The 19,109-nt window shown below is 36.9% G+C and overlaps 1 protein-coding gene across 1 annotated transcript; it reads right to left on the bottom strand.

Moving 5' to 3' along the window:
* Positions 1 to 11,201: 11,201 nt before the first annotated feature.
* Positions 11,202 to 12,019, bottom strand: LOC131618754 (uncharacterized). The gene is made up of 2 exons (XM_058889918.1): positions 11,768 to 12,019; positions 11,202 to 11,420 (listed from the first exon to the last, which is right to left on the bottom strand). The coding sequence occupies exons 1-2, from the start codon at positions 12,017 to 12,019 to the stop codon at positions 11,202 to 11,204; spliced, it is 471 nt and encodes a 156-aa protein (XP_058745901.1).
* Between the last annotated feature and the right edge of the window lie 7,090 nt (positions 12,020 to 19,109).

Here is a 19,109-nt window from a genome sequence, read left to right as displayed (position 1 = left end):
AGTAATATAAAAGATTGTCGAACCCATAGACACCAATGTCAACCTACTGTAATCTATTGTTGCTTTGTAAAGCTAAAGTTAATGAATGTTCGATTGAAGGGAAACTAAGACTAAAATAAAAATAAAATAAAGATTAAGATGAATATAAGAAAAGAGAGACCGAAACATGGATTTTGCGTACTTCCAGAACTCTGTAATTCGTTGGCTTATTAAAAATGTCAAGAACATATTTAGTAGAAAATATTAGCTTAAAGACTAAACCTCACACTCTCGTGCTTTTGAATAAAGTCACGCTCCTTAACCGTGAGATTTTTCTCTCGCTCGCCCACTTAAATCAAGGAACGTGTTTTGAAAACTAAACAAGTTCTAACTAATCCTAAAGCTTTCTTGATGTGTTTAGGATTAATGCCTACTTTTTACTATCTGGTTCAACCCTCACGCTCTCACAGTAACGGTTCGAACCTTAATAGATCTCCCACTCTCTTGACAAAATCGTGGTACGTAACCTTTCACTCTCGTGACAAGGTTACCTAAATTAATATTCAAAAGATAAACCAAAACCTAAATGAAATTCTGGTATGACAGACTCAGGATGTCACTCACAATGTCAAGACATCTGATATGTTATCAGCTAAGTTAAGGCAGGACAGAATAATCCCCAATTTTTGATTACCCCTAAGAGGAAGAAGTTCATGAGTATTGGGACCATGTTAGTTCAGTCAACATAACCAGATTGTAAACTTCATTGGTTATGTAATAGGTCAAGCTATTAAACCTGGTCATGATGTTATACACGATGTTACAACATCCAAGACTGAACAGATAATACATTGCAAAAGATAAATAACACGGTGAATTGTTTACCCAGTTCGGTTTAGCCAACCTTCTCTGGAGGCTACCAAGCCGGGAATAAGTCCACTATAATATAATCAATTCAAATACCCTCACCAAACCTCCAGTCTGTGATCTAATCACTTAAAACTACCCGTGATATACTTTACCTAAGACACTCCTAGGTATGAGGCCCCCCTCAATTCCCTTAATCAATCACAACCCGTGATCTTCTTAACAATAGTACTGAAGACACTCTTCAAGACACAATACTTGATTTAGCTTCACAGCTTTAAATCAAGAACATAATACTCAACTCTTACCTACAGGTTTCAAGTGAGAACAATAACTTCTATTACATACAGTTTTCGAGAAGGACATGGCAGCCATCCCACAATCTAGGTGGTCTACCTTTACAAACCCTAATGACTACATCTTTTCAATACACGGTTTGCTTACAAAACTAGGTTACAAAGGTTTCTTTTTATAACATATTCCCAATTGGACTTGGGCTTACAATCGCAGCATTACTAGTTGTTACAAACCAGCAAATATCTTCTACTTAAAGAAAGGTCTTCAATCACGAGTTTCCTAATTTATCTCCTAAATTAGAAACTGCTGAATCTTCAATATTCTGATTTGATTCTTCAATATTTTGACTTGATTCTTTTGACCTTTAAATCTGCTCCACATAGGATTACATAATATTCAATAGAATATTCTGTATTTGTTGAGTATCAAACTGAATCTTCATGTTCCAGTTCTGCAGGCGCGATGTAATGAGTTGATGTCATGACATTCCATATAACATCTTGCTTTTGTACTTGTTATGTTATTTTATATTTGCAAGACTTATACATTCTATTATATTTTTCTATTTATTAAATTTTAGCCAAACATAGATGCCAATCAGCCAATAAAAACATCAACAATCTCCCCCTTTGGCTTATTTTTGGCTAAAACTATACATAGATTAAAAATAACATATACAGCAAAACATAACTTCAACTTTCAAGACAACAAAGATAAACACTACAACCTTTAGAATAACATAACTTTTAGATTCTCAGAATTGAGCTTCAATCTCTTCTGTTCTTCAGGTCTTCATAGTATCTTTGAACCACATCATAACATCTTCAATCCATACTGTCTTTACAAAATCCTTTGTTTCTTTTGATAGTAGTGGACTTCAAAATACCTTCGGTCAATTCTCCCCCCTTTTAGCCTTAATATGACAAAGAAATTATCATTGTCATAGAATCCAGATGAACATCAATATCAACTTCCTCTATAAAGTACACACATTGTGATGCACATGAGGAAGAAGATAGGGGAGGAATCCCTTACTTCCTGTAACTTAGAACACAAATCATAAAACCCTTCAGTAGGCATGACCATACAAAGAACGAACAATTTTTGGTGGTCTCACATACGAATTCATGATAGAAACACACATCATTCCCATCCCTCGTTTCTCTTTTTCTGGCCAAAATTTGGCATAGCAACCCATCACAATACCAAACCCAGAGACAACTTATTTGGAGACAAACAAAACTCATACTGAACAAAAATTATTCGTGATATGCTGAGACTGAAGAGCAGAGATGATACCATTATATAGCCACTCGAATTCTTAGAAATTAACGATGGTCTTGGTCTTGGTCCATGGTCAAAGGCGTAATCAGGAAACATTCCCAAAAGCAATTACTCTTTCCAAGTCGGTTTTTGACTGTTTATTCTAGAAGGAGTTATCTTTAAACCCAACACATGCATAATCAGCAATTACGCCTAACACCGTCCATTGATGCGTATAGATAGTATCAATAAAAATTTCCCTGTTTGACTCAGCAGATACTATGTCATTAAACATGTCATGACATCCTGTCAGACATTGTCACCTTTTTACTACTCATGCACATAAACCAAACCTCTTTCACTAACCTTGAGAAAACCATCCAAATAAATGACCGCCAAAAAGGACTAATAACTCCCCCTGTCCAAGATAACCTGTGCTTTTTTAAGCAAAAACTTGCACTAATGAATGGAAACATAAGACTCATCTTCATGTTTTCAAGAGCTCACTCTCTGTTCAGCTAACTAGTTGAACACACTCATTGTTGCACTCTTTCACCTATTTAATTACAGATGCTCTTCACACCCTTGACTGTTCCTTTTGTAGATGATCACTTGACACAAAACATTCATCAGCATCAGTTGAAGACTTCACCATGATAGTATCAATGTATTTCCAGAACATACCACTAACACCTAGATCAAAATCTTCCCATTCTCATCCACATTATGTCAAAATTGCCTGTTTAGACAATAATATTGCTTTTTCAACCTTCATATACACGGTCAGCTAATAACTCCATCTCTGGTTGTCATTCTTTAGAGCACCACATTCAAACTTATGGAGATGATGTTCCAACATTCCTTGGGACATCCAAACAAAGTACATCTGCCTGAGAGGATATATTGCTTCTTTAAAAACTTCCACGTCCGCGGTAGTATACTTTTTCATCAGCTTTCTCCCCTTAACATTACCTGAAGCACATGAGAAAGAGAATACAAGACACCCCCCCCCTCAAACTGAGAGATGACACACTTTACACGCCTTCTTCTCCTAGAACATGAGAGGTGACTCAACTACTCTGACTATCCATAGAGATAACAATCCTCTATAGAGTGAATTAGAACACAAGAAACAATTTGTGTTCATGACTCGAAACAAGACTCTAAAGAAAATATCTTTGCAAAACAACTACAAAGAATGACCTCAGACTTAACAATATCTGAACATTACCCTTGTACCCTATGCTTGTCACAATTTGACAAACATAACCTAGACTCTAGACTTAACTCATATCCGAAAGAAGAACATGAGGGACTCAAACCAGACTCAAAAATATGAAACGGAAAAGACTCAGGAAACCTGAGCAATTTAAATAACATACATGGACATTAACAAATGTCTTAATCAAGAGATGTTATTTGAAAAAGAACAGTATCAGGTGGACTTGCGCAATGGTTGGAACATGCACTAAATCAGAACAAGTGATATACACCATCAATACATGTTTTTAGATGATAATCCAAAGAATGATCCTTACTGGTTTTTAAGGATAAAACATGTCTTGAGTTATGTTCTGACATCTTGTATTACATTGTTCTTCTGGCTTAAAGATTAGTCTTTCATAGACTTTCCATTTGATTAGAAGCAGAATAACATTGTCCTTGTAGATCTTCATACTCTCTTACTCCCCCTGAGCTATAAAAATTAAGAACATCTTTGATGTTCGTCCTTGAAGCATCCTTCATTTGGAATTTGTCACAGTTTCCAAATTTAGAATCTTCAGTTTGCTTGCTACACAAGATTCAGGTTGCCACACTCTACAACTTGAAGTAGAAGAAACTATAATTGTATAACCATAAATCAATCTTCATCATATAAGTCTGAACCTTATCTCTCTAATGTCTTCAACAGTAATGATGATGTATTTTCATGTAGATCTACTTCTTCTCTTAATACAGATATTGCAAATATCCAACTCCCATCAAGATATTTAACAGAATCAGTATGCTTCACAAGATACCATTGCCAAACTTCCTGAACTTGTGAGGATAACATTGAACAATAACATTTAGTTCACACTAGTCCTTGAATACACAACTGGAAGGTCTTCTCATCTAATAGTTACTAAGTCTTCCGTCAAAGTACTCATTAGTTACTCAGTAATATTTACTACTCACACTAGTTCATCTTGACTAATTTCTTCCTCTCAGTCTTGCATCCAGGTTCTAAACCTAATAAGTACTAAATCTCCCGTCGAAGTACTTATCAGTTAGTCAGTTAGAACTTACTACTCTCACTAGAATATTCTGATTGTTCACCTCCTTATTATACTCTTGGCAATAAAAAAACTGAAAAACCTTGAGATGATGTTGTAACATATGATATGACATCATCCTTTATGGTTCTTGGTTAACATCTTTAACATCTAATTCATAGCACTTGGGGTGGAAACAATAGAGTGTAATTATCAGTAGCATCCAGACATATCAAGGAATAGAATAGCCAACATCTTAATAAGCTTTTCTTTAGACTTTCATTCTGATTTTGAGATGATGGATGTCATAGTCTGTACCTATAAAGGATATTTCCTCATTTAGGTTTCTGGAACAGACTCAGTTATGACATAACACTGAAATAGTCAGATTCTTCTGAGCCATCTGACTTCCTTGATTCTACATGACACTACCCTTTCTGGATAACAACTAGGGCAGTCAACATTCGTGACCATATTTCACTATGGTTGAGACACAGTATTTAGCTCCAACAACTGCTCTATGATTATGAATGAAAATCCACATATCTGGTTCCTTTGATCAGAGAAAAGTACTAGATGAAAGCTCATCTTGATTTAAACATAAAGGATCAGAAAGGAATATCTTCACGAGTTTTCTTTAGCACTAAGCTTTTTACTTCTAAACTCCCATAAATTAATATTTGGAGTAGAAGTACATGTTGATCGTGTCTTGATCAACTTATAATCAGATGTCTCCTCTTCCAGATTAGGAGTAGGTTCCAAACCAATGTTCTCACACTACATCAGCTAAGCACCAGAACATCTGTTCTTCAACTGGTAGCTGCATACCAGTACTAATGTCCCAACATTCAGTAGGACATCTGTTCCTCCTTCTAGGAACACTCCAGCCTTGAAACTCTTCAAGGTTCACACTTGCAGATGATTATGAATATCATTGATCAATTGACATTCATCAGCACTAATAAACCATGCAATTATGAGTGTACTTGAGAGATTACTCAAGTATCTTTGACACTTTAATTATAGCTATAAGATTCTGCCATACATTCTGTTGAATATAAATAACCCTAGAATATTTCTTTTACAATAGGGGTTGCACCAGAGGCTATGCAGCGGAAAATAGCCATATATCAACAAAACTTACATAATGCTTACTCCATGAACCAATTGTAAGCATGACATTCAAGGATTGACAGTAACTCAACCCTAAAAAATGCTTGCTTCTGCACCAGGCAACATACTAGACCTAACCAAATTCCTGACCTGATAAAACCACATAGGCACAGAGGTTACCTTATCAACATCTTCACTCCCACATGAAGGTTTTGATACCTTTCTTGTCTGTACATAGATACAGGCTGAACAGTTCAATTCAAATTCTTCACTCTCGCATGAAGTCTTTGGATTTAACTCTCTTTGTTCCAGCATAAACAGCTCTGGTCAGGTTGGTCTAATCATCCACATATAGGTCCATCCTCCACTTCAAGGGACCATACAATTGTTAGCTGGAGATTTCGAATAATATCTATGCTCTTCGAAGATATAGGTATCGAAGAAAGAATGGCTTTTAATGGCTATTTTTTAGATTTTTATATATCATGAAGGTTCCTAAATCGAAGTTGAATTTGAATAGGTGGCCTTTGAGATCTAAGGTGGCCTTCGATATCTAAGGGTCGAAGAAACTTAGAGTATTTTGATATAGTCTCATAAAGGGCACGTTGCTGCGAGTCGAAGAAGGTTCGAGCAGGAATATTTGAAATTCAAAGAGTTTCGTTTGAATCAAGGAGGACATGTGGAGTCCCAGAAATTCGAAGCGCATGTAAGCGAGCAACGTGCCATTTCGTTAGAGTAGAGCCGTTAGGGTCGAATTAGTATAAATAAGAGTCTTAGTGGTAGGATACAAGGGTGTTCATTTTGTACAAATTACTCACAAACCATTACCTTTTATATATTTGTCTTTCCTTTATAAAAACAAAGTCTTCTAACATTCCTTTATTTTTTCGTCGAATCTTTTATATTTATAGTTTCATTCCTTTATATTTCTGTCGAAGCCATTTATGTTTATTGTCTAACAATTTCAATTTACTCTTTGCAATTTCTTTCGTTGTATTATGTCTTGTTTTACTTTATAGTCATTTATAGATTAGGATCATCTCGTTGAAGAACCAAAACTTAGAAAGTATGAATCTAACCATCATAAAAGATAACTTTTCGAAACATGTCCTAGGAACAATTTAGTTGATCCTGCGAGTAACCAAAGTATATTTATAGTTTTGAGGACTAGAGGTTGTTTACTGGAAATCACTGTAAGCAAATTGGCACGCCCAGTGGGACAGTGTCAAAAGTTGTCATTTAAGTGTTTTTGTTTTGTCTTATAGGTTTAGAGTAAATTAAAACCTTGTATGAACCTTAGGAGTGGTAAATCTACCACTAATTCACAACCAATTCCTAAACGTAAAGAAAAAATAAAATGGTTAATTCAACCAGCAAACCGGGAGCACAAGATCCCCCACAAGGGTCAGGCACAGTTGTTGCAAGTGCAAAGAATGTCTCGACTTCCGCGCCAGAATCATAGGCGATACCTACATCGATAGGGTCTGCGGTCGTAAATAGTTCTCAGGCCATGCCCGAGTCTACGTCGATGTCCACAGGGACGAAACTAGTACTTAGTTCGGCCACGGCTCCTCCCTTCACGATTACAACATAAATCCCGCTGTTTTCGACAAATTTTACAAGTCAGGGGCAACCATTCACCCCCAGACCAACAGGATTCGAAGGATATAGACCTTGGAACTAACAACCTTATGGAATGCCAGCATCCTATATAACAGGTATTTAGGGTGGCGGACCTACATACACACAACCCGTTACTGCGACTTTTTCGCCAAATGCAGGTTTGGTTGGTCGAAGTGTACAAAATCAAGGCCCGTCGGGCCAAATGCCTACACTCACTACCAAAAATCAAGCGACATTTAGGCAAGAAATGGATGCAAGCAACCATGATATGATTGGTGTGCTTGCTCGAGAAATGGGCTCAAATTTTTCTCCCTTAATAACAAATCTTAATAGGACTAACCAAGATAATATTGAAACATACCAACGATTGTCCATACAAATGGGGCGTATAGCAGATTTCTTAGGAGCCCCTCAAACTTCTACTCAACGCAGGAGCAACCAGGTTGTAATCCAGAAGGAAGAACCAATCATAGAACAAGTTCGACCACCTAGGCAAAGGCCTGGCAAAAAGATATTGGGGGCGGGGTTGGAACGGCAAACCCAGAGAACTGACGCTATTCCATAAGAAATTCCTGAAGAACAGCCTAGGGTAGTTATGGTTAATAGAGAGAAAAATGCAGACGAAGTAATTAACAGGGTTAGGCAAGATAACATGACGACGGAAAATAACTTAACAACCCTGATTTAGAGGATTATGGCCAATAACGGCCTTAACACTGGACTTCGACGTCCCAATTACACCTCCCTTGTGGCAGATTATATCTTGCAAACGGAACTTCCAAGAGGTACCAAAGTGCATAAATTTACAAAATTTTCAAGGGACACTAGTGAATTGACTGTAGAACATATAGCCCGATATTTGACTGAGGCAGGTTGTAACAGTCCGAGCCTTCGGCGTTCCCGGCACTGTCACCTCATGATCTTCTCTACCCCCCTCACTAGTAGAGTTTTTGCCTTTCGTGGGAATCGAACCCTGTACCCTGGGGTTCAAGTACATGTTCATTCCATTCCCACTACCACTTGAGCTAAAGCTCAAGTGGTAGTGGGAATGGAATGAACATGTACTTGAACCCCAGGGTACAGGGTTCGATTCCCACGAAAGGCAAAAACTCTACTAGTGAGGGGGGTAGAGAAGATCATGAGGTGACAGTGCCGGGAACGCCGAAGGCTCGGGCTGTTACATAAAAAGGCGCCTTTTTATTATAACACCCTGATATCCGCTGCACGCATCAACCGTGTCGGCCAACCGAGCATGTTACCGGCTTAATCAATAATCCCCCCTAGGTCGGCTTATCGGCTGCCCAGGAAATATTGTTTTTGCCTCCCGCAGGAATCGAACCATGTAGCTAGGGGTTAAGTACATATTCATAGCAATTCCTGCTACTACTTGAGCTAGTAGCTCAATTGGTAGTGGGAATGGAATGAACATGTACTTGAACCCTAGGGTACAGGGTTCGATTCCCACGAAAGGCAAAAACTCTACTAGTGAGGGGGGTAGAGAAGATCATGAGGTGACAGTGCCGGGAACGCCGAAGGCTCGGGCTGTTACATAGGTGATTTAGAAAATAGCGAGAATTTAATAATCAAATACTTCCCTAGCTCACTAACAAAAATGCATTTACATTGTTCACCACCTTACCTCAAATTCCATAGATACTTGGGCTCATCTAGAGAGAATGTTCTATGAGCAGATTTACATGGGACAAACCAAGATTAGTTTGAAAGAATTGGATACCATTAAGAGGAAATTTACAGAGCCTAATGATGATTATTTGAATAGGTTTCGTTTATTGAAATCAAGATGTTTCACAGTGGTACCTGAACATGAATTGGTCGAAATGGCCGCAGGTGGCCTAGACTATTCAATTCGAAAGAAGTTAGATACTCAGTATTTGAGAGATATGACCCAGTTGGCAGATAGATTTCGACAAGTTGAACGATTGAAAGTTGAAAAGGCCAAAGCAAATAAAAATTACAAGAAAGAAAGAGTAGCCTATACAAGGTTGAACATGTCGAGGTTGAAGCCTTCAATGACTCACATGGCTTTGATGAGGTCGAAATAGATTTGGCTGAATTAAAAGAGGCACCCCCATATTCTTGTAAATTACTCACTCCTTCCAATGAAAAAAACCCTTTCGAGGTAAAAAAGAATGACAAATTCCCTAAGAAAACATATATATTTGACGTCACCAAGTGTGATGAAATTTTTGATCTTTTAGTAAAAGATGGCCAGATGATAGTACCTCCTAACTCTAAAATTCATCCGTTAGAACAACAGAAGAAAATAGGTTTCTGTAAATATCATGGATTTTAAGGCCATAAAACCTCACAATGTTTTCTTTTCAGGGATCTAATTCAAAATGCTATCAAGGATGGTCGTTTGAAGTTTGCTGAAAAGGGTAGAAACAACATGAAGGTTGATGTTGATCCCTTAAATGTCGCTGAAAATTCTAGTAACTCACACATGATGTCGTACTGGATGTTATGACATCCACAATTACACAGAATAAAATGTTAAAACAGAATTGCAAAAAAACATTAAAGAACACAGCAAATTGTTCACCCAATTCGGTATACGACAATACCTACTCTGGGGGCTACCAAGCCAGGGAGGGAATCCAATATAAGCAGAATTAATTCAGAGTTAAACTCCCCCGTTTACGACTCCTCACTTAAGACCTACCTAATGTAATTCCAATCTATTCCTAGACCTGAGTATCTCCACTCACTCCCCCTCAATCACAACAGTGATTACAAACAAACATTAAACAAATTAGAGAGAAGACACGCTTCAAAAACACACCTTGATCTGCTTAAAAGCTTCAATCAAGAGACACACACTCGTGCTTAAAATCTTAGAGTGACAAAGTACATAAACAACCTATTCCAATACAATCATCAAAAGACAATTGTTTGGAGTACAAGAGACTAAACACACAGCTACAGAACTATGGTTCTTCACAATTAACAAATCTTTCTCTCTGCATTCCACATTAGGATTGCAGGCTTCTTATATGAATCTCTTGGGCCTCGGGCTTTCCAAGAACCAAATTAGGGTTAACCAAGTTAACCTAATTTACACATCATCAGGTTGTTACAGAATGCGTTGTTAACGAAATCTTCTAGACAAAATATTCAGCACACAATAAAAGGTTTCCTAAATTGTAGATTGAGAGAAATCAAGAAACAGAAAAATAAAACATAACAGCTCCTGCTGTCAGACATGGATGTCATGACATCGGTCATGACATTCACTAACAAAAATGTATTAGCTTAAACATATGCAGCCTGCATAACACCATATAAAGCATGTCATGACATTGGTCAAGACACTAAACACCCAATAATGTTTTACCACAAAATGCAGTCAATTTAAAAACATCTACAATCTCCCCCTTTGGCAAATTTTAGGCTAAAACAACCTGTCACACCATATCAGAGAACCACTTGCAGCAGAAAACACACAACCATACAGAGTCAGAGCTAATACAGTACATCATACCACACAGACAACATACACTACTACTTCCATCAGTATACACACGACGATCACAACTGTTTTTACTTCTACAACAAACATTTAATCATAAAAAATGGCTATACTACCACATCACATGAGCAGCTGTTAAGTATAACAGAAATAAACTGCTATACTACACATAATCAAACAGATCAACACATATCAGAATTGTTGATCACACATACTTGTTGTTCTGGTTCTAGGGTGACAATTATTATTCTCCCCCTGTTTGGCCATAAAGGTTGTCAAAGCAAACAACTGTCTTCTCCCTTTTTTTTTGAAATTTATGGTTCCTCAAAGATGCAGACTCCTAGCTTGCTTCGCAAGTTTTCAAACTGTGTAGCATCAAGAGCTTTTGTGAAAATGTCAACTAGCTGAATTTCAATGGATACATGTTCCAAGCAAATCAACTTGTCTTCTATAAGTTCTCTAATAAAGTGATGTCGGATATCATTATGTTTGGTTCTGCTATGCTGAATTGGATTTTGGAGATGTTGATAGAACTGAGATTGTCACAGTACAAAGTCATAACATTTTGTGAAACATTGTATTCAGTCAGCATTTGTTTCATCCAAACCAGTTGAGAACAGCTACTACCAGTTGTTATGTATTCTGCTTCAGCAGTTGATAACGATACACAGTTCTCCTTCTTGCTAAACCATGATATGAGATGGTTTCCTAAGAATAAACATCCTCTAGATGTGCTTTTTCTGTCATCAGCACTTCCAGCCTAGTCAGCATCACAATATCCAGTCAGGATAGGGTCACACCCGTGAGTGTATAATATTCCATAGTCAAAAGTTCCATTTACATATTTGAAGATTCTCTTGACTTGGTTTAAGTAACTTACCTTTGGCTCTGCTTGATATCTAGCATATACTCCAACTCCAAATACAATATATGGTTTGTTGGCTGTTAGATATAGCAAGCTTCCAATCATGATCCTGTACAAACTCTGGTCAACACTTATGCCCCCTTCATCTTTAGATAGCTTTAGGTGTGTTGGTGCAAGAGTTCTTTTGTGACTCACAATTACCATTCCAAACTTTTTGACTATGTTCTTGGCATATTTTCTTTGAGACAAAAAGGTGGAGTCTTCCATTTGCTTAATTTGAAGTCCAAGGAAGTATGTCAATTCTCCAACCATACTCATTTCAAACTCAGTCTACATTTGACTGACAAAGTGTTTTACCATTCCATCTGACATTCCTCCAAACACTATGTCATCCACATATATATATGTGCAATCATGATCCTTCCATCTTCATTCTTTACAAAGAGAGTTTTGTCTATTCCTCCTTTCTTATATCCATTAGTGGTCATAAATTCAGTTAATCTCTCATACCAAGTGTAATACGGTGAACTGACTTTTAAGAAAATATCGCGGTAAGCAAGAGTCGCCACCGACTTTTATTTTATCCAATATATAGAAAGGCTAAAAGAACAGAAAAAAACCTTTTAAAAGAAATTTTAGTTCGGAGTGTAATTTATACAAAGGGAAGGTGTAAGGCACCCTTTGCAACCAAAAGTTTAGAAATGTATAGAAGAAGAAATAAGGACTTTAGCTCATAAATGAGCGTAGCTTTTTGAAGTTTTTAAGAAAAGGGTAGAAAAAGAATTTAAACCAGAGCAAGCAATTAAGGGCAAATTACCTTGACATAGTAAATGAGTTCTTTTAGCCTTTCAGGGCTATTCATACCAAATGAGGGTATGAAGTCCTTTTATTGAAGGTTGAAGGGTCGTCGAAATTATCGTTCGCCATAAGACTGTCCCTTGCCATAGAGAGGGCATGTAGTCTAATGGAAGGATAAGAATAGTCATTATTAGGCAACTAGGAGGACACCTCAGCAATAATCGAAAGGGACTATCACATCATCGTAGGCAACCTCGAGGGACGAGATCATATAACCGAACCGAAGGTAGCAACATTTGGGACTTATGATCTTTAGTGATGAACTGGGGGCAACATTTGCTGAGGCGTCCTCGTATCCGAGGGACTTGACTATTCTGCACAAAAAAGGCAACAAGGCAACAGGCAACAGGCAGCAAAAGGGGTTACCATAAAAGGTGTGTGGGTGCACAATCACGTGATTCAATTCAGATAATATTATCTTATAAATTAGTCATTCTAAATTCAGTTCGAGGTTGCACTCCCTAAATTACTAACCACGCAGTTTATAATAGCAGTTTAAGTGCCTTCAAGCCCACACAATACAACCAGGAGCAGTTACAAAATAATCCATGGGGAAGGGGAAAAAAGTAATAAAATAAACTCCAACAGAGCAATAGGTTTAACACAAGTAATAATTAAAGGAGAAATTAAAAAGTAACAAGTTTTAGGGTTACCGAAGGTTCGAGCTTTGACCGGTTGGTTAACCCTGAAAATTGGCAAAGGAAGAATAAACAAAGGGGTGAGTGTAGGAGGAGTTCGTTGACTACGTGGGACAAATCCTGGCCTCAGGCAAAAAAACAAAATAAAAAGTAAAATAATATTAAATTAAATAGGGATTCAGGAACTTAACTTTTCGATCGACATGGCACGTAGTCGGAAGATCTTGAGATAACACTGAAAAGTTGCACAAGGAAAAGGAAATTTTTTTAGTGTATGAATGATCTAATGATAAACCTCATAAACCCTGATTAGGGACAAGTTAACTATGATTAATAAAATAAATAAAAAAACAAATTAATTAATTATTGGTTTTCAACCTAATTAATTAAATCGGAAAAAATAAAATTTCGATTAAATTACTTAACCCTAATATGTATTTCAATCAATTAAAAAATATTAGTAATCAATTAAACAATTAAACAATTAAATTAATTTAAACATTTAATAAAAATTATTATCAATAATTAATATTAAATAAATCATTTTTATTTTTAATGTTTTTTATGAAAAAAAGAAATTTAGAACAATTTTTGTTAAAAAGGGATATTTAAAAGAATTTAAAAAACAATATATAAACAATATAAATAAATAAAGAAAATAGGTTATATAATTAAAAGTAAAAAAAATTAGAAGATCTTAACTGTGATCCAGTGCTGCAGGGCGTAGAGAGACCATGGTGCGCATGCATGCTCCAGTGCGTTGGATTGGATGCTGGAACGATCTAACGGCTGATGGAATGAGGGTACATGATATCACAAGCGTCTTAATGCACTAGACCTGTCTTGATTCAAACCAAAACGCGTGCGAAGCCCCAACCAATAGGGGAGTGCCACCTCTCCATCTTCTTCCTTGAAAATTTCAGACAGCTCCTTTTATAGCGCTTTTTACAAAAGCGCTATAAAAACATGAACCTTTTATACCTGCAATTTACGAATACATCCAAACAACACAAAAAATATTTCGCTTCCATACTACTATGAACGTCCAAGGCCCCTGAGTTCAAAAACACCATCGGTTTCCCCTAATTTGGCCTCAATCGTAAAGCCCCAATTTTAGAGCTCGAAACCCTAATAATGGTGTTAGGCTTGAACATGCACAGAAAGACAATTAAAGCTCCAGACACAATGAAAACCATGTCACAAGTAATAATATGCAAATAGATTTCAGTATGAATGCTTGAATCAAACAAATCGAAGATTTTTAAAAAGATACAAACCGTGAGTTGTATAGGACTGTTCTTGATGTGTGGAGGCTTGGTGATGATCTGGAAATCTTCAAAAGAGTCTCAGGAACCTAATTGAATCCTCAAAAACCTTTGAATCCTTCTGCAAGCATGAAACCGAATTGAATTTTTTCTTGAGCTTTTGGAAGTTTGTTATGGTTCTTGGAGGCAAAGAATTCATAACCTAGTGCTCTGCAATCTTCATGCTCTTATAGGAGAATGTTTTTAGGTCAAAAACTTGGGCCAAATCTTTTTGTAGCTTGATTTGCAAGTTAGGAAAATATGATTGAAAATATGTTTTGAAAGCTTCCAAATTTGGTCTCAATTTCAATCTTTTTCCTTCAATCTTGTATTGCACGAAATTTGATTGATTATTTTGTTTAAATGGTGATTGGATTTGATTGGGATGGAGTCCTTAACAAAATATTTGATTTTCCATGATTTTCATAAATTAATTATCACTTTTAAATGATAAAAAATTTATATAAAAATCAAATAAAATTCAAAAATTTGTGGGAATTGAGTATGGAGTCTTGGATAACTTGAGGATCAAGTTTTGGCCATAAAACGTTGGGCCTCTTTGCAAAGAAAATTATTTTGAACCCTTTTCCTTCACATTTTTCTTCTCAAAATTGTCCAACTTTGAGAAGGCATATCTCCCTCAATTTTTAAGGTATTGAGGAGTTCTAGGACTTTTTGGAAACCTCAAGATGTCCTCTACAAGCCACTATGGAATCTTTTTTCCATTTGAAGATTTTATCTTGATGATATTGGCTTTTACAAAAAATTGCTTTTGGTTGACTTTCAAAAAAGACCTATAATCTCTTGATCCATATCTCTTAAATGAAGCATTTTTGGACTTGGCTTGTGAGAGACAAAATTGTAGGGAATTCAATTTCCTTCAAAATGAGCTTTTGATGAGAAATTTCTGATGTTCCAAGTGAAAGTTATGGCTGGTCAAAGTTCAGTTGACTTTTCTCCTATGAAAACCCTAATTTAGAAACTTTTGAATTTGTTGATTTCTGATCTTCCCTTGATGAACCATGATCAATCCTTGATCAAATGGTGAATGATACTTTCGAATAAGGTTGTTGACAAAAAATCAGGAGTTTTGACTATACTTTGACCACAGTTGACTTTTAGGTCAAACTAGTCGACTGTTGACTTTCTGAACAATTGACTGATCAATCCTTGGAATTAAAACCTTAATTTTGTCATGGAGGTAGTTTGAAACATCATAAGCCATATGAGATGCATTGGAGCCTTTGATTCATTCATTTTCTTCAGAGAGATCAAAACCCTAATTCTTTGAACCATTGTTTAGGAGGGTGTGTCTTTGAGTCTTGAGCATTGATAGGAGAAATGAGATGGGAAAATTTTGGGGTATGACACCAAGTTCTAGGAGCTTGTTTCAAGCCATAGAGAGCTTTTATTAGTTTGTAGACATGATCAGGCAGATTTGGATCAGCAAAACCTTTAGGTTGTTCCACATATACTTCTTAATTTAAGTATCCATTCAGAAAGGCACATTTTACATCCATCTGATATAGCTCGAACTTCAAGATGCAGGCTACTCCTAGTAGTAATATGATTGACTCAAGTCTTGCTACAGGAGCAAAAGTCTCGTCAAATTCTACTCCCACTACTTGAGTATTGTATCCTTGTGCTACTAGTCTGGCTTTGTTTCTAGTTATGACTCCTTGTTCATCAGACTTGTTATTGTATATCCACTTGGTACCAATGATATTTGTTCCTTCTGGTCTAGGTACTGGTTCCCATATTTCATTTCTTTTGAACTGTGCAAGTTCATCTTGCATAGAACTAATCCAAAATTCATCTGTCAAGGCTTTCTTCACATTTTTTGGTTCAATTTTGGACACAAAGCAGGAGTTGGCAATGGTTCCTCTTGATCTGGTCATTATACCACTGTTGAGATCTCCTATGATAAGTTCCTTGGGATGATCTTTCTGAATTCTGATAGATGGATCTTTGATGATTGCTTCAGGTTCAGGTTCTGAGGGAGTCTCATTACTCACTTCAGGTTGGTCTAACCTCTCAGCCTGAATTTCAAGGAATGTTTCGACATTCTCTAATACATCGAATTCTCCATGTTGGTCATCAACAATAACATTGATGGATTCCATCAAGACTTGTGTTCTGGTGTTGAATACCCTATAAGCTCTGCTGTTTGTGGAGTACCCCAATAATATACCTTCATCACTTTTGGAATCCATTTTCCTTCTTTGGTCACGATCTGTCAAGATGTAGCACTTGCTACCAAACACATGAAAGTACTTAATAGTTGGTTTCTTACCTCTCCACAGTTCATAAAGAGTAGAGGAGGTTCCTTTTCTCAATGTTACTCTGTTATGGACATAGCAGGCTGTGTTTATAGCTTCAGCCCAAATGTACATAGGCAGCTTCTTTGCATGGATCATAGCTCTGGCTGATTCTTGTATAGTCCTATTTATCCTTTCTACTACTCCATTTTGTTGAGGTGTAATAGGTGAAGAAAATTCATGACTGATTCCTTCAAATGAGCAGAATTCAGCAAATTTGGCATTCTCAAATTCCTTTCCATGATCACTCCTTATTCTGATTACAGCACTTTCCTTTTCTCTTTGCAGTCTGGTGCATAGATCCTTAAACACCTCAAACACATCTGATTTTTCTCTAATGAAGCTTATCCATGTGTATCTGGAGTAATCATCAACCACCGTATATGCATACATTTTCCCTTTAAGACTTTCTACCTGCATTGGTCCCATTATATCCATATGTAATAGATCTAAAATTTTGGAAGTAGTGAGTTGATTAATCTTTGGATGAGACGTCATGGTTTGTTTGCCAGCCTGACATTCTCCGCATACTTTACCTTCATCAATCTGTAGCTTTGGAATTCCTCTCAAAGCTTCCTTGTTTATGATCTTCTTCATTCCTCTCTAGTGTAGATGACCCAGTTTTTGATGCCATAGTCTCACACTCTCACCTCTTTTTCTTCTTTTTCCATGGAACATATAGATGAATGACTTGCGGTTTTGGGTTCCCACAAGTAACAATTGTCTTTGGATCTGACTCCTCTTATGACCTCTACATTTTCTTCATTATTGATTACACATTCATCTTTGGTAAATTTGACTCTTAGACCTTGATCACACAATTGACTGATGCTGATCAAGTTTGCAGCTAATCCTTTTACCAGCAGAACACTGTCTAGTTGAGGGGCTCCAGATTGTCCTAGTTTTCCTACCCCTTTGATCTCTCCTCTGGCTCCATCACCAAAAGTCACATAGCTAGTGGAATGCGGCTTGATATCTTCTAACATGTTCTTCATTCATGTCATGTGTTTTAAACATCCACTATCAAAATACCAGTCTCCTTTGGTTGACACCCTCAAGTAGGTGTGAGCAATTAAGGCAGAGACTTTAGCAACCCATTGTTGTTTCTTGATAGGGTCGTGCTGCTTGGGCTTGTCTTGAGCCGTTTGATGGGGGTAACCAAACAGTTTGTAGTAAAACGGTTTTAGGTGACAAAACCTTCCACAGTAGTGGCATCTCCATCTTTGAAATTTCTTCTTTGTTTTGTTCCAGTTTCTCTTTCCATGATATCGTGACATCGGTCCTGATATCTGGTTGACATGGTGAGCTTCAGGTTCTGACCTTTTGCATCCTAAATTGGATTCAAGTTTATCCAAAAATCCTAACCCAGACATGTTCCCTACTTCCTGTCCAAGTTCTAGAATCTTTTCCAGGGAGTCAGTTCCATTAATCAGCATTTTGATCGATCTTGACATCTGATCTAGTTTGAAGTTGAGTGTGCTGACTTCACCATTGAGATGTACTATGGTTGCCAGATGTTCTTTTTTCTCAACTTCCAACTCTTCTATAATTTTCCTTTGCTTCTCCCTTATTTTACATACTTCAGTACTCTTGACACATAGCTCATCGTATGAGACTGCCAGTTCTTCAAAGGTAGGGTCCTCATTACTAAATTTGTATTCAGGTGTACATACACTAGTTAGTGTAGCACCTTTTTTTCAGTATCACTCTCTAAATCTCCATCAAGCCGGGTGACATACATCCCTTTCTTTTGCTCTTTGAGGTTGGTAGAACATTCAGCTCTAATGTGTCCATATCCTTCACATCCATGACACTGAACCCTTTTTCCTTGATTGGGCTTATCTTCAGCTTTGAATCTTCTGCTAGGATCATCGGTCTTGCTGATGTCATTGAAAGTGTTCTTGACATTGGGTCTGGACTTCTGATCAACCCTTTTAATAAACCTGTTGAATTGTTTTCCAAGCATGGCTATGGCTTTTGATAAATTTTCCTCACTTCGACCATTGCTTTCTCTTGAATTATCTTCTATGTTGGAAACAAAAGCTATGTTATTGTTCTTCTTTTTAACACACTCACAAATACTCATCTCAAAGGTTTGTAGAGAACCAATGAGTTCGTTTAGCTTCATGGTGCTGATGTCCTGAGCTTCTTCTATAGCAGTCACCTTCATAACAAATCTCTTATGTAATGATCTGAGGATCTTTCTTACCAGTTTTTCTTCAGACATTTTTTCTCCTAA

This window comes from Vicia villosa, linkage group LG7, assembly GCF_029867415.1.
Source record: "Vicia villosa cultivar HV-30 ecotype Madison, WI linkage group LG7, Vvil1.0, whole genome shotgun sequence".
NCBI classification, from domain to species: domain Eukaryota; kingdom Viridiplantae; phylum Streptophyta; class Magnoliopsida; order Fabales; family Fabaceae; genus Vicia; species Vicia villosa.
This window is presented reverse-complemented; position numbering and strand designations above follow the sequence as displayed.

What these genes read in the sequence shown, in the direction of transcription:
- LOC131618754 (XM_058889918.1), bottom strand. Translation starts at nt 12,019, where the DNA reads ATGGAAGACTCCACCTTTTTGTCTCAAAGAAAATATGCCAAGAACATA. An exon ending in GATATCAAGCAGAGCCAAAG is followed by an intron (nt 11,421 to 11,767) that starts GTAAGTTACTTA and finishes TGACAATCTCAG; the next exon opens with TTCTATCAACATCTCCAAAA.